Below are 14,721 nucleotides of genomic sequence, written 5' to 3' on the forward strand. Positions count from 1 at the left end.
TTTGTGCGAGGGGAGTAGGACCCAGACTTCACACTGGTGTTTGTGCGAGGGGAGTAGGACCCAGACTTCACACTGGTGTTTGTGCGAGGGGAGTAGCCCACTTCCACTTGTTTCCTCTGTGCGTTGATGCCAGCGCTAACGTCTCAAGAGCACTCAAAGCCCCCACTCATGTCCCGTGGAGAGAGCGGTGCATATATCACATGTTTCCACCTATCCGTGGGAAGTCTGGGGGGAAAAAATACCTCCATTTATAAATGACTGGAGCCTGTCCAACATGCTCTAATGGAGCCGTTGTTTAAGGGAAACTCCGTCCGTCAGCGTCTGAAGGTGTTGAATTGTTGCACCGAACAAAGGAAGAGATTCAGCTACACTTAATTCCATATGTTAAAAACATGATTAAGTCATGGCTATTCTACACGGTTTTTTTGAGGGGCGCTAACACCTGGCTTTGTGTGTGCCCCCGGCGTTGTGCGTTCTCCTTGTGCTGCGCAAACAGTTGAGGAGAACGCAACTATGCATTCCTTTAAGCAACACAACTTATATGTTCTGAATTAGCATCAAAGCTCTGGTCCATGGCTCTAATGGCGTCGCATTTAGAGCCATGTTACATCAAAGCCACACAAGGCTGTATCAGAAATGACGTTGGGACAGGTGGAAAACTTTAAACTTGCCGAGTGACTCATTTCTTTACCTTTACCAGCAATATTTATTTCCCACCCACCACGGAGCAGTAACCTCAGTCCGTGTCACCAAAGAGAGACTATCCACCTCGGAGGTGGGTGTGGGGGGCCAGAGGAACCCGCGGGAGGGGAGCGCACTAGCCCAACTGGCTTAAGAATTACTGAGTTGTGCCCCCGCAAAGGTGCCCCTCACTTCACACACGGGTGATTTGTATCGCCTGGCTGGCTGGCTAGTAACATCTCGGAGCTGCAGGCGGTTCAAGTCCGGCTCTTTATCCTCCACGGTGTTTATTTCTGCAGTGTGCTAGATCAGTGTCTCTGAATGACCATAGCTGGGTCCATTTGGTTCCATTTGGAACGGGGTCTTTGCAAATAAAACATTCGAGAGAGCCGCTAGTACTAGTTGGACTGCTAATATTCCATATACATAAATTAGGGCTGTCAAAAAAATTATCCGATTAGCGATTCCCGCTATGAACGATTCAAAATCGATTCATAATTTCCTTTTTTTTTTTTTTTTACAGTTACAGGAGTTTTCACTACATGGTGTTTGTGTTATGAAATGTAAGCTTACCCTAATCACAGTAACCATCATGTCTTCAGTCATTTTCAAGTTACTGTAGTCACTTCAGTTCAGCACAGCTGTATTGTATTGTAGTATTGAATCGAGAATCATTTTGAATAGAGAATAGTTTTGAATCTGGAAATAAAAATGCTTTAGAATTTATAAGGAAATGGATTTTGAATCGAATCGTGACCCCAAGAATCGGAAATCGAAATCGAATCGTGGGACAGCCAAAGATTCACAGCCCGGCTATAATACATAGTGTCATAGTACAGTGTTATACTGTACATATTCTGAAGGAAACATGGAGACTTGACATTCAGTATTTGGGTCTCATGGTCCACCGACAAGACCAAGTCTTTTTGCCACCGACACATTTTGTCCGTGTAAATATGGACATGAATGAATGAATGAATGAATTTTATTTATAATAGCACCTTTCCAAACACAAAGTTACAAAGTGCCTTACAGACGGGTTAAAAACAACAATCAAAAACAACATTAAGAACGTCAGAAATAACAAAGCATGGAATCACATCAAAACACATCAAGGAAAAACAAAATAAATATATACATACACACATATATGTATATATATGTGATATATATGATTTAAATTACTATGTAAAAAAATATATATATATGTTTTGCCAAAGGGACTTTTGTTGTGGCAGATTTTATTTGTCAAGCTTGGGAAAGAAGACAGAGTACTCTGTATAAATCTGAGTTGTAATATAATGAATTATGTAATGTAAACATGCTGTAAATGCAATTGTGAAATGGTGTCTTATAAACCCACGAGGGTTGGGCACATTGTGTGCCGGACACGGAAATAAATAAACAATCAATCAATCAATATGCATATGCATACACACAGGCCTACATACATATACACACATACATGTACTTGACATACAGGTGTGTTTTTAAAAGATGTTTAAAAGCGGGCATGGTCTCTGCTTGCCTAATAGCCAAGGGGAGGGCATTCCAGAGCGATGGTGCGCGTGCCTCAAAAGCCCGGTCACCGACAAGGTGACAAGGTGAGTTCTGGGTGGAACTAGGAGGGCCCTATCTGCAGATCTGAGGCTGCGCACCGGCCTATGTTTTTTTTTAGCATGGCTGTTATGTTACCTAGCTGGGGGCTAGTCCGTGTAGGGCTTTGAAAGTGATCAATACAATCTTGAATTAGATTCTGCAGCTTACAGGGAGCCAGTGTAGGGTATAGCCAGGATTGGTGTGATATGCTCGCGTTTGCGTGTGTTAGTGAGTAAGCGTGCAGCAGAGTTCTGCACCATCTGGAGACGTGCTATATGTCGTTTTGCTCATACCGGAATGGACAGAGTTGCAATAATCTAATCGTGAGGATATGAAAGAGTGTATAACGGTTTCTAGGTCTGCAATGTTCCTAATCTGGTGGTAGCAGGACTGGACAACTTTACAATTTACAATTCAGGCATTTATCAGACGCTCTTAATCCAGAGCGATTTACATTAAGCAAGAACAAAAAGCATGGGAATACATCACATAAAAAGCATTTATCATGAAACATGCGTAAGCTAAGAACGTAACAGTGGAATATCTATATAATGAAACTATACATATATACTATACTATGCTATACATATGTACTATGACGTGCTATGACTACATACAATGCAATTATAGTGCTGTCTACATAACATGCTATATAAGTCTGTATCAAATGCTATCTAAGTCTACAGAAATGCTATCTAAGGGAATATAGGGTAAGTGCTATGGGCCATGTTGGAGTCTGAAAAAGTGGGTTTTCAGACTACGGCGGAAGATTGGGAGTGATGCTGCAGTTCTGACTGCAATGGGAAGTGCATTCCACAGTTTTGGAGCCAGAAGGGAGAAGAGTTTGGGACGTGTGGAGCGTTGTCCCGGCGTTTTTAGTGAGGGTACTTCCAGCTTCCCTGCGTTGGCTGACCTGAGTGCGCGGGAGGGTTTGTAGGGTTCAATCAATGAACTTTGGTGACTTGGGTGTTAAAGGAGATGTCAGGGTCAAAGAAAACACCCAGGTTGCGGGCTGAGTGTGTAATGTTTGTGGTGTGTTTGTTGTGTTTTGCGGGGTTGTTGCATCACCGATTAAACGTCGGCGTTGGCTGTCTGGACTCTGGAGGTGAGGAGAGTACATCATGTTTTAATAGTGAGTTCCTTAGGTTCCGCCTTGAAGTGCAGAGCAGGATATTTTTCTTGGTGTCTGTGTACAGTGTGTGTGTGTGTGTGTGTGTGTGTGTGTGTGTGTGTGTGTGTGTGTGTTGTGTGCGTGTGCATGCGTGTGTGTGTGTGTGTGTGTGTGTGTGTGTGTGTGTGTGTGTGTGTGTGTGTGTGTGTGTGTGTGTGTGTGTGTGTGTGTAGAAGCGTATGAAAGTGTGTTTGTGTGTATAACCGCCGTGCGTGCGTGCGTTGTCCCATCCTGGACGGCAGCCAATCAACAATCAGACAAGACAGGATGCAGCGCTATCCTGCGGAGGAAGCCAGTTTGACACGTAGCGAGGCCAAGCAGACCTCGCCTCCCCCGAGCGACTTCCATCAGCTGCACCTCATCATCATCATCGGCTCTTTATTCCGTTTAGGCCCGACGTCGAAATGAAAAAGAAAATTGGTCTTCTAAATCAACAGTTTTCTGAAGTAACCGTGATTCTATATCGGTGGTGCTCAATATTTCATGTCAAGGACCCCATAAATGTAATTGGCCGGGGGAGAATAATTCTGGTCAAAGATTTGCGCCATATTTTTGCGCGTTTTTATTTTCAGAAAGAGCAGACCTACGAGCTCGTAGCGCGGCACAGAGTGGCTTGTAGATCTGCTATTTGTCAACAGCGAAAGTATAACGTAAAGTAAAGTAAAGTATAACACCAAAAGGGCTTCCCGCCCCAAAATGGGTTATCTCACCTGATGTCTCAGCTAATAGCAACAAATCTCTATTTGTTTCCTACATTCCCCCCCCCCCAAAAAAAAACATTCCCACAAAACATCCCCCCCCCCCCAAAAAAAGCTAACATTTTCATTAATTTAACCCATTTAGACCTGACCTCAAAATTTAAAAAAAATCTTCTAAATCCTCCAGTTTTCTGAAATAAATATTTTCACGATTTTTCAATAGCTAAAGTATAACATAATTCTCAAATCACCAAACTAAATTCAAAGATTATTTTCGGTAATGTCATGAAATAAATCTAAGAGAAATCTAAGAGAAGTTCCATAAATTAGAAAACTAATGTTTAAGAAGTAGTGAAAATAGGCGATCTACAAACTCACAACGTGGCACGAAGCGACACGTTGCAGAGCTTGTACATCTGCTATTTTCACTAGTTTGGGTCCCGGGGTCAAAAATCTAATTTCTCTTTTGGGTCACAGGATAAAAAGGGTGGGCACCACTGGTGTAGAGCATTGTGGATCGGGACAGACTTTCGGGGTCAGCAGTGCACGACTCTTTATTGTTAATTCAATCAAAACTTTAATGACAGACGGTCATACTCCTTTTTTATGAGCGATAAATGAGGACAGGGACATGGGAGGCCAAGGTCACTTCTTAGATGGCATATTGTCCAAGCCTCGAGGCATGCGGAACACCTATCACTCACTAGTCTCAACTTGGAGCAGTCAGATATTGTAAATTATGTTAAAAAAATTATTTGCTGCTGATATCGCCAGGCGGGCCAATTCTGGCCCATATGGCCGCCTGTTGCTAAGCGAGTCAAATAATGACCAAAATGACTTCATTCTGGTATTTTTCTCAGACTGCTTGTGATTGAGACACAGAAGACTTTAGAAGAATTGTGTTGCGCTACTATTTGTATGGACAAGTAAAGTACAACGATGTTGTCGACTAAACATTGTCTAAGTTGACGCGTAGCGTTCCATACTGTGAGTATGTTTTGGCACACGTCTGGTGAGAAAGAGTGCTGTCTATTGTTGCCGTTTCTTAATGATGATGATGAGTCCAGACTGTGTGATTGGGCCACGGTAAACATAGAGATGGCGTGTGGGTCAGGGTGTGTTTGTTTGTGTGTCCCTCAATGCCCCCACACACAGCACACATTCTGTGTGTCTCTCTCTCTCTCTCTCTCTCTCTCTCTCTCTCTCTCTCTCTCCCCTTACTGGTCTACCGGCATGCGCACTTAAGCCTCTCCGATTGATCCAGAAGTCCTCTCTGTCTGTCTCCCTCCATCACGGGGGGGGGGGGGGGGGGGTCCAATGTGTCGCTGGTGTTGGACATGTCCTCATGTCTGTCTGTCTGTCTGTCAACATGTCCTCAAGTCTGTCTGTCTCCATCATCAGACGAGGGTCCAACATGTCCTCAAGTCTGTCTGTCTCCCTACAGACGAGGGTCCAACATGTCCTCATGTCTGTCTGTCTCCATCACAGACGAGGGTCCAACATGTCCTCATGTCCTGTGTGTGTTCTCCCTGCAGACGGGGGTCCAACGTATCGTTGGTGTTGGACATGTCGGCCCTGGGCTCCGTGGAGCCGCTCAGCGTCGCCGTGGTAACGCCCAGGGAATCCGCGGCCCGGGAGTACCTGCTGGCGGCCGGCCGGCCAATCACGCGGCAGCAGCTCCGCGACCTCGTCGACAACACGCACACGCTGCACGCAGAGTTCGCCGTGAGTGCGAGCATGCACACACACACACACACACACACACACACACACTGCAACAGTGTTGCTTTTGACAGCAAGTATTTCATTTAATTTGATTGTGTTTCGCACATGTATCACAGTACAATACCGTTCCTATCAAAGAAGTAATTAGTAATTAATTTAGTCCAGTGGTTTTCAACCGGTGGTCCGGGGACCACCAGTGGTCCTTGAGGGGGTTCCAGGTGGTCCCCAGCTAAATGATGGAGAGTTATACTGTATATCTTTAACTCACGAGAGCGTAAAATGGAATCATTTTACGCTCTCATGAGTTAAACTATTGTTAAAACTATTGTTATAGAATGTAGACGAGTTGTCAATTTGATCGTTTGACTGTTATCTCCTACCGACAGCATGGAATCGTGGAGAAAATCTTATCCAATGATAAAACAAAATATTCTTTAGTTTTGGGTCTGAGAGGCTAAATCTCATCAAATGGTGGTCCGTGGCTTAAATGCCGAATAAATAATGGACCTTGACATGAAAAGGGTTGAAAAGCACTGCTTTACCGTCTAATATCACCATCACCTCTTCCTAACCCGTGTGGTCAGGTCATGACATCAGCAGGTGGTGAGAGAATAGGGTGTTTTTCAGCTAATCAAAAAACGGTCCACGCTCCCCCGGCAACAGCAAACAAACACATGCATGGGCTCATAAAATGTTTCCTGGCTACACAACATGTGTATGTCATTAAAGCAACGAGGCTGCAGGTCACATTAGGTCTCTGACGCTAATTCAATTCCTTACTCCCCGGTATGTTGCTTCCTAATTTAGTTTAGACAGGTTCTGGTTTAGACTAGTCATTGGTTAGACCCTCACCCTAAACCTAACCTCCCACGGGGCAGCACACCTAAACCTAACCTTAACCAATGACTAGTCTAAACTAAGTATGCACCCCAATTTACTGACTGTGTGAATGTCCCTATATTCTTGCATTTCAGGGGTTCTCAACCCTTTTGGCCGGCAGGGACCCCCGGAAATGCTTTGGCCATGTCTCATGACCCCCCCCCCCCCCCCCCCCCCCCAATACAAATTGGAATTGGTGGCTACAATTACATTGTCTGCGGCTGACTTAAATACGTTTTATATCGCTTTGTAAGGATCTTTGCCGAAAGTAGCCGAGCTACAAGGTCACAATGACACATTGTGAGCTTGTAAATCGGCTATTTTCGCCAAAAAACATTTAGGAAAGCAAATTTAATTACTAGTTTTAAGTTTAAGTGGTTAAATGTCTGAAAATAACGTGAATCCAAAGTATTACAAATTATAATGTGTAAACAAACAAACAACCCAAAAAGAAATAGGATTTTCTTTGAACACTAATAATATGTTAGGCCTGTGTGTGTTTTGTCCGTCGGTATCTCATGCCATTTGTGTTTTCCAATTTTTTTCCTTCTTCTCACATATCACAGGAAATTCCGATGAATTTTGTTGATCCAAAGGAGCTGGACATCCCCAGCCATGGAACCAAGAACAGATACAAGACCATACTGCCCAGTGAGTAGCGCGTGTGTGTGTGCGTGTGCGTGTGTGTTTCTTCACAAGTCATCGCCTCAAGCAAAGTGTGATTGACACTGTGTATATAACATAGTTGATTAGACAATCAATGTAAACACAACATATTTACTGTGTGTGTGTGTGTGTGTGTGTGTGTGTGTGTGTGTGTGTGTGTGTGTGTGTGTGTGTGCACATGTGTGCGTGCGGCGGACAAGCATCAGCGTAGATTGCATATATACACGCAGGATGGACATCGATATTGGACCAATCACCTCTCTTCTGTTTGATGATGAAACAGTTTGTTTTGTGGGAGTAGTTAAATGTCTAAGATTAACAAGACATTCAGCTGTTCCATTCTGCCCTGCGCACGCACGCACACACATACACTTCAAACAAGGAATGTCCATCAGAGCACAGCCTGTTCTCACTCTCGGAGTGAAAAAACTTGGACTGATTAAGATGTTATGCAACACACGCACACGCGCACACACACACACACGCACAGAGAGCATGGTCATTATCAATTTCCGTTCACTGCCCTCATGTTCTTCCTGGTTCGGATAGAGAGGGGGGTGGGGCTATCAATACAGTGGGAATGGTTCGGGTGGGTGGGGTGTTCCTTCCTTCCGGCCAATCAAGAAGCAGGAATGCTCACCTTAGAGTGTCTGTCCGTCAAAGACATCCTGTGTTCCACTTGTACTGTTGTTGCTCTCTTTTTCTTTTTTCTTTTTTTAAAGTATGCACTTACCGGTATCTCCTCCACACTCCTACTATTAGACCAGTGGTTCCCAAACGTTTTCATGTCAAGGACCCCCAAAAGAATTGTCTGCGGACCCCCCATTTGGAAATGTATGACCCTGGAACTCCCTCAAGGACCCCCAGGGGCCTCCCTGAACCCCACTGTGGGAACCGGTGCATTAGACCCTCCAGAAAAAACGTGGGCAAAAATCCTTGATTTTGTGATGAAATATGCAGGTTTTTATGTGATTTATTTTTTATGAGGTGAAAATTGTGAAAGATGCTCAGAGTTGCAAAAATATGCAGAAAAATGAGAAATGCGAAATAAGCGAAAAGAAATATGTGGAAAGTTGCGGAATATGTGGGTAGCATATGTGCATTTATGTGCACTTTTTAGAAAGAAATAATAATAATCTGCATTTGGCTGATTGAGTTTGTAGATTGGCTATTTTCAAATGATTTTTATACATTTGAAAACGTGAAATAGGACACTCTGCATCATGAGTATACTTTCTACTTTTGTACGTACATTTTGATACCAATACTTTTGTACTTAATAATACTTCTGTACTATTACTTAACGTAAAACACTTAATTTCTCCACCACTGCTATTTTGTAATCTATAGTTGAAGAGCCTTGCAGACAGAGAGACAGAGACGTTTAACCCATTTTGGTGTTTTAAACATTATGTTATATTTTAGCTATTGGAAAAATTGCAGATCTACAAGCGCACTATGAGCTTGTAGTTCTGCTATTTTTGAAAAATCGTGAAAATGTGCCACAAATCTTTGAATATATATTCTTTCAGAGCCAATTAACTAAAATCTTTGCTTCTGAGGGGGTCCCTGGAACAACTTTATTTTCAGATGGGTGTCGGTGGCCAATTACATATCATTTTCGGGGTTCTTGACATGAAATATTGAGCACCACTGATACAGAAACGTCTTTCAGAAAACTTATTTTTTTTTAAATGTCGACGTCAGGCTTAAAATGGGTTAAAGATGTAAATGTGGCTTTTATTTACTTCCAGAGAGAGATATACAGTAGTACGTTTTTGTTTTTCTGTATGAGGAATTCCCGCTTTACTGCATTATGCGGCTACTCCATTGTTTGCGTTTTGAAAGGCAGCGGCTACCGTTGTGTGACTTATTGTCACAGGGCGGGGCTCCGAGAGGGAAAAGGTCGTGAACCGCCGTACAAAAACAATAGGGTCACGATGAGCGAGCTTCAGAGGATTTGTATGGAGTGCCGCCCATTTATTGTTCCTTCAACTTTTAAAATAAAATACCATTTTAAGCTGAAAGGAATCCCACTACTCACTGCTTTATAGACTCCACACACTAACTTTCAACGGCGCCCACACCCACAGACAGAAATCTAATTGAGGTCAAGGCATTTTATTGGCCTTGATGGAAATCCTGTTTCTTTTGAGGAATTCCACGAGGATAAATAAGGACATCCGTGTAGAATTATTACTTTGATTGATAAAAGCGTCATCCGTCCTTGGTCCGTCCTCTTCCCTCATGTCTCCTTAACGTCTCCTCGCGTTGTTCCTCCTCTCGTGCCTCCTTTCCTTGACCCCTTCCTTGACCCCTCGCTGGACCCTCCTTATCCATTCCATTTCCCTTCCTCTCATTGTATCCTTGACGCCTTGTCTCCTCTTCTCTCCTCGTCCTAGATCCTCACTCCAGAGTGGTGCTGAATTGGAAGTGCTCCAACGACCCTCTCAGCTCGTACATCAACGCCAACTATATACGGGTGAGCATGCACGCACACACACGCACGCACGCACACAAGCAAGCGTGCACGCACACACACACACACACACACACACACACACACACACACAGGGACAGGGGGTCCCCAGCAAAAGCAGTTAACACCTCTTTTGTTTGGCCCAGGAATCTTTCAGAATAAAGGTGCTAGAGTGCCAAGCAGATGAGGCAGATTTTACTCTGAAAAGCCTCGTCTTCCATTTCCTCCCCCAAAACCGGGAGTCCATCCGACGTCTGTACACGTCCCAGCGCATCCTCAATGATACCGGGCGAGAGAGGAATATTCTGAATATTTTCCTATTTGTCAGTTTGCCTTTCGGGCGGCTACCGTATGCTACGCTCTGAGCCCATATTAGCTTCCCGTTGACTTAGCTGTTAGCGCGCCGGGAAAGAATGCCTCGTCTCTCAGGGCGCTTTCCATGCTTTCGAACTGATCGATTTACTGGCGCTTCATTTCTGGTCCTCATCCGTCTCTCCCGCAAAATATGAACGCTTTTTGGATTGTATAGCCTATCGTATAAATTACGATAGCAATGTAAGCTAGAAATGTAAAGCACACTTTTATTTAGTGGATTGTTTCCGGGTCGTGGGTATCAGAGTAAAAGCGACCATGTCTTTCCGGCACCCCAGAGCTCCTATTTTGAAGGAATCCCGGCACCGATTGTGTTAATATGGCATCGCAATGAATCATCTTAACCAAACTTGGAAACAAGCCATAGTGCTTTCAGCATACCTTGCATTGAGCTGTACTTTCCATGCCCTTTTCTGCAAACTGTTAATAAAGTATTCAATCAATCAAAACCATATGCCGGCTATTCAAAAATGCAGTTGCCCCCCGTGGTATAGGTTAGACCCCTTAGTACCTGTAGGTTAGACCCCTTAGTACCTGTAGGTTAGACCCCTTAGTACCTGTAATTCACTAGGTCTGACCTCAAAATCGAAAATGTTAGTTTGAATGATTGTTTTATTTTTTATTTTTTTTGGTAACTGTTGTATAATTGCAATATTACACTCATGGTTGTGCTTTACTTTTTTACTATTAATGGCACTAATGGCACTCATTCAACGCTGTACTTGTACATTGTACTTATTTATTAACATTTAGTCTTAGTTTTAGTCGTCGTGGCTACATTGTTATTTTCTTTTTGTCAGTGAAAAAAGGTAGTCGACATTTCTCATCTAGTTTCTGCTGCCAAATACATATCAATATAGGGTCCTTGGCAGGAAAAATCTAACTACTGCGTTGACCACTTAAGCTGTACAGTATATGCTGAGTTTACTGACCCCTACGGATGCTAACACAATAGTCCATCTTCCTGTGAGGAAATGGAACCCACACGTTTCTCTTTACACGTTGCCGGGGGGAAGCAATGGAGCATCGCACCCAACGTGGGATGGGGAATCCTTCACGTTAACCACTGGGATTCCATCCCACGGCCGGGGAGTCATCCTCCTCATTCCTGTGTGTATAGGTCAGATGCAAGGCTGAGAGTCATCGGCATCGGCTTGTGGTGGCCATTTTTGTCAAAATTCAATTATTGCCACGGTACATACAAAATGAGTACACATACATACGACATGCAGAGCTATCCCACAATGACCATTACAGGTCTGTAACTCTGAGAGTGTACAAATGGAACCAAATGGACCCATTACGTTCCATCTGTACACCCTCGGAGTTGTGGGGACTAGTTAACATTACTCTAAAAGACCCCCAGGTACCCCCAGGTGTGGTTAGAATATTGTAATTAATGTAATATGTCCGTCCTCCTGCTGCTTAACCACCACAAATTCAGCGTCTGTGACTCTGTGTAGCTTAGCATCTTTGTATCTTTGGCGTCTGCCCCCGTGGACAGCATAACATTGTGGCAGAGTAGAAACGTCTGTAAAGCCCGAAAGCTTGAAAGCCTTTGAGTCAAAAGGCCTAATCGAAATGACAGCGATATAGTGACGTCACAATATCATCCCCTCCCCTAGCCCCCTCCCCCTGTATCATACAACAACAGCTTCAGTTCAGTTCACGCCACGGCATCTTTAACCCATTTAGGCCTGACGTCGAATTTAAAAAAATGTCTTCAAAATCCTGACAGTTTTCTGAAAAACCTTATGTTTCGGCATCGTTGGTTCTCAATATTTCATGTCAAGAACCCCAAAATGTATATGTAATATGCCTCCGCCCCCCCATATGAAAATATGTTGTTCCAGGGAGGGACCCCCCCCCCCCCAGAAGCAAAGATTTGAGTTAAAATGTTCACTCTGTAAGTCTGTAACAATATATATTCAAAGATTTGAGTTAAAATGTTCACTCTGTAAGTCTGTAACAATATATATTCAAAGATGTGAGGCACATTTTCACGATTTTTAAGTGGTGCAACCACTTCTACAACCAGCTTGCAATGTCCGTGTACCTGTTTGTTTGTTTGCACTCGGTGCCGCGCTATGAGCTTGTAGATCTGCTATTTTTCAATAGTTAAAACATCAAAAGGGGTTCCCGCCCCCAGAACAGGGTTAAGGTGGCGCACCAGATAGTTCCTTATGTGTCTCCCGTATACCGCTGTTGACGTGCGGATTGGTTCCGTTTTTTTGCCACAGGGCTACCGCGGCGAGGAGAGGGCGTACATCGCCACCCAGGGCCCCATGGTGAACACGGTCACCGACCTGTGGCACATGGCCTGGCAGGAGGAGAGCCCCGTCGTCGTCATGATCACCAAACTCAAGGAGAAGAACGAGGTATATATTATGCTACTGTACATACAGCCACGACAACGGGGCGGCTGCCATGCACGGCCATGTTGAACAACAGCGGCGGTTCCCCACACGTTTTAGGCCCCCCCCCCCCCCCCCCCCCCGGGACCCAAACTAGTGAAGATAGCAGATCTACAAGCTCACAACGCGGCGCAACGCGTTGTGAGCTTGTAGATAGGCTATTTTCCACTACTGCTCAAACATTTGTTGTCTAATTTATGGAATTTATTAGATTTTGATTTTATTTCTTCACATAATTTTTCTTTATTCATGAATCTTTTTTTTTAAATGTTTTGAACCAATAATAATTCAAAAGAAAAGCAAACGTAGGAAAGCAAAAATAAAGGGGCCCATAAAAATGTGTCTGCAAACTGGGAACAGACTGGGCATGCGCGACTATACCTTTATATGCCTATGGAAGGAACTACTTAATATTCACCAAAACCAGACCAGAACTCCCACCACGGGACTCGGGCAATCAATTAATACCTTTGCAATAACCATATTAAAGCTGTAGTATTTCCTACAGCTTTAGAATTCCATGCTAGAAGGCTTTCTTACCTTTCTTTGTAGTTATTACGTCCCCACCAAAGAGGTCCAGGTGTTTTTCTTGTGCAAAAACTCCTTATTGGCTATTTCCCCTACCATAAGCCCTCAATGAATTGCATTGAATTGAATGGGAATTGAAGGGGGCTATGGGGTGTTGTGCTAATTCGCTTATTTCCACCGAAATAAGTAGTAAAGTGTGCCGCTTGGGATATTATTTACATTATAAAGAGAGGATATATACAAAAATATATATAATTTTGAGCGATGGAAATAAGCGAATTAGCACAACACCCCATTCAATTCCCATTCAATGCAATTCATTTAGGGCTTATAGGGGAAATAGCCAACAAGGAGCTTTTGCACAAAATAACACCTGGACCTCTATGGTGGGGACGTAACGACTACAAAGAAAGGTAAGAAAGCCTTTTAGTATGGAATTCTCCTTTAATCCAAAAATCTGAACTAACCCTTTAAACTGCTTCCCCCTCTCTCTCTCTTCGTCTCTCTTCGTCTCTCTCTCTCTCTCTCTCTCTCTCTCTCTCTCTCTCTCCGTGTAGAAGTGTGTTCTGTACTGGCCAGAGAGAAGAGGCATCTACGGGAAGGTGGAGGTGTTGGTGAACAGCGTCAGAGAGTGTGAGCATTACACCACCCGCAGCCTCACTCTCAAGGTAAGAACATTACACCCCCCCAGGGGTCCTTGAGGGAGTTCCAGGGGGTTCCCCAGCTAAATGATGAGTTTGGAACTAAATGGAACCTTATGGGTCTGTAACTAAGAGTTAAATTAACTCAACCTATATAATTTGGGGTCCCAGAGATAGAATTGCCATTAAATGGTGGTCTGTAAACGGGTTGAGAATCCCTGCTAGACCCGTACAAATCTTCTCTTCTGACCTGGCATATCTTTTCAAACGGGGGTCCGCGGGCTAACACGTGTCAATTTGGGGGTCCTTGAGATGAACCACTGCATTACACACCACTCGCAGCCTCACTCTCAAGAACGCTCAAGAGAGCAGAGAGTTCCAAGACATGGGGGTGCATATACGTTGGTTAGACATGCTGACAGTCCGACAGGCGTTAGTCGGACAACACCGTCGCTCCAGACATACAGTACGCCGCCGGTTACAACTAACCCCGTGCTGCGGGTTAAAACTCACCCGTGGCTCCTTTCATGCGCGGCACGTTACTTTAAAACTAACCCGTGGCTTCCATGTGAGGTTAGGTTTAGGGTTTAGGGTTTTGGGTATAGGGTGTCGAACTCATGACTGTTCGCCCAGGTTCTCCTCTAGACAGTGGAACCATTGGCGCACATGTTTAACCCATTTTGGACTGAGGTCGATTAAAGAAAATGGCTTCTAAATCCTACAATTTTTCTGAAAAACCCATGTTTCTATGTCAGCGGTGCTCAACCTTTTTCACGTCAAGGACCCCCAGAATTATCTCTATTGGGCCACGGACCCCCATCTCAAAATATGTAGTTCCAGGGACCCCCCCAGAAGCCAATATTTTTAG

At 44.0% G+C, this 14,721-nt stretch overlaps 1 protein-coding gene across 1 annotated transcript in view; it reads left to right on the forward strand.

Annotated features, from left to right (window-relative positions):
• Positions 1-14,721, forward strand: part of ptprr (protein tyrosine phosphatase receptor type R) — a gene marked incomplete at its 5' end in the record, with an annotated part of 48,226 nt that overhangs the window by 30,703 nt on the left and 2,802 nt on the right. Inside the window, 5 exons of the mRNA XM_080757008.1 lie at positions 5,685-5,874; positions 7,320-7,404; positions 9,822-9,901; positions 12,511-12,648; positions 13,770-13,880. Of these exons, the coding sequence (XP_080613134.1) occupies positions 5,685-5,874; positions 7,320-7,404; positions 9,822-9,901; positions 12,511-12,648; positions 13,770-13,880 (604 nt within the window). The remainder of the gene's footprint in view (positions 1-5,684; positions 5,875-7,319; positions 7,405-9,821; positions 9,902-12,510; positions 12,649-13,769; positions 13,881-14,721) is intronic.

This window comes from Protomyctophum bolini (assembly GCF_963924005.1).
Source record: "Protomyctophum bolini genome assembly, chromosome: 23".
NCBI lineage: Eukaryota > Metazoa > Chordata > Actinopteri > Myctophiformes > Myctophidae > Protomyctophum > Protomyctophum bolini.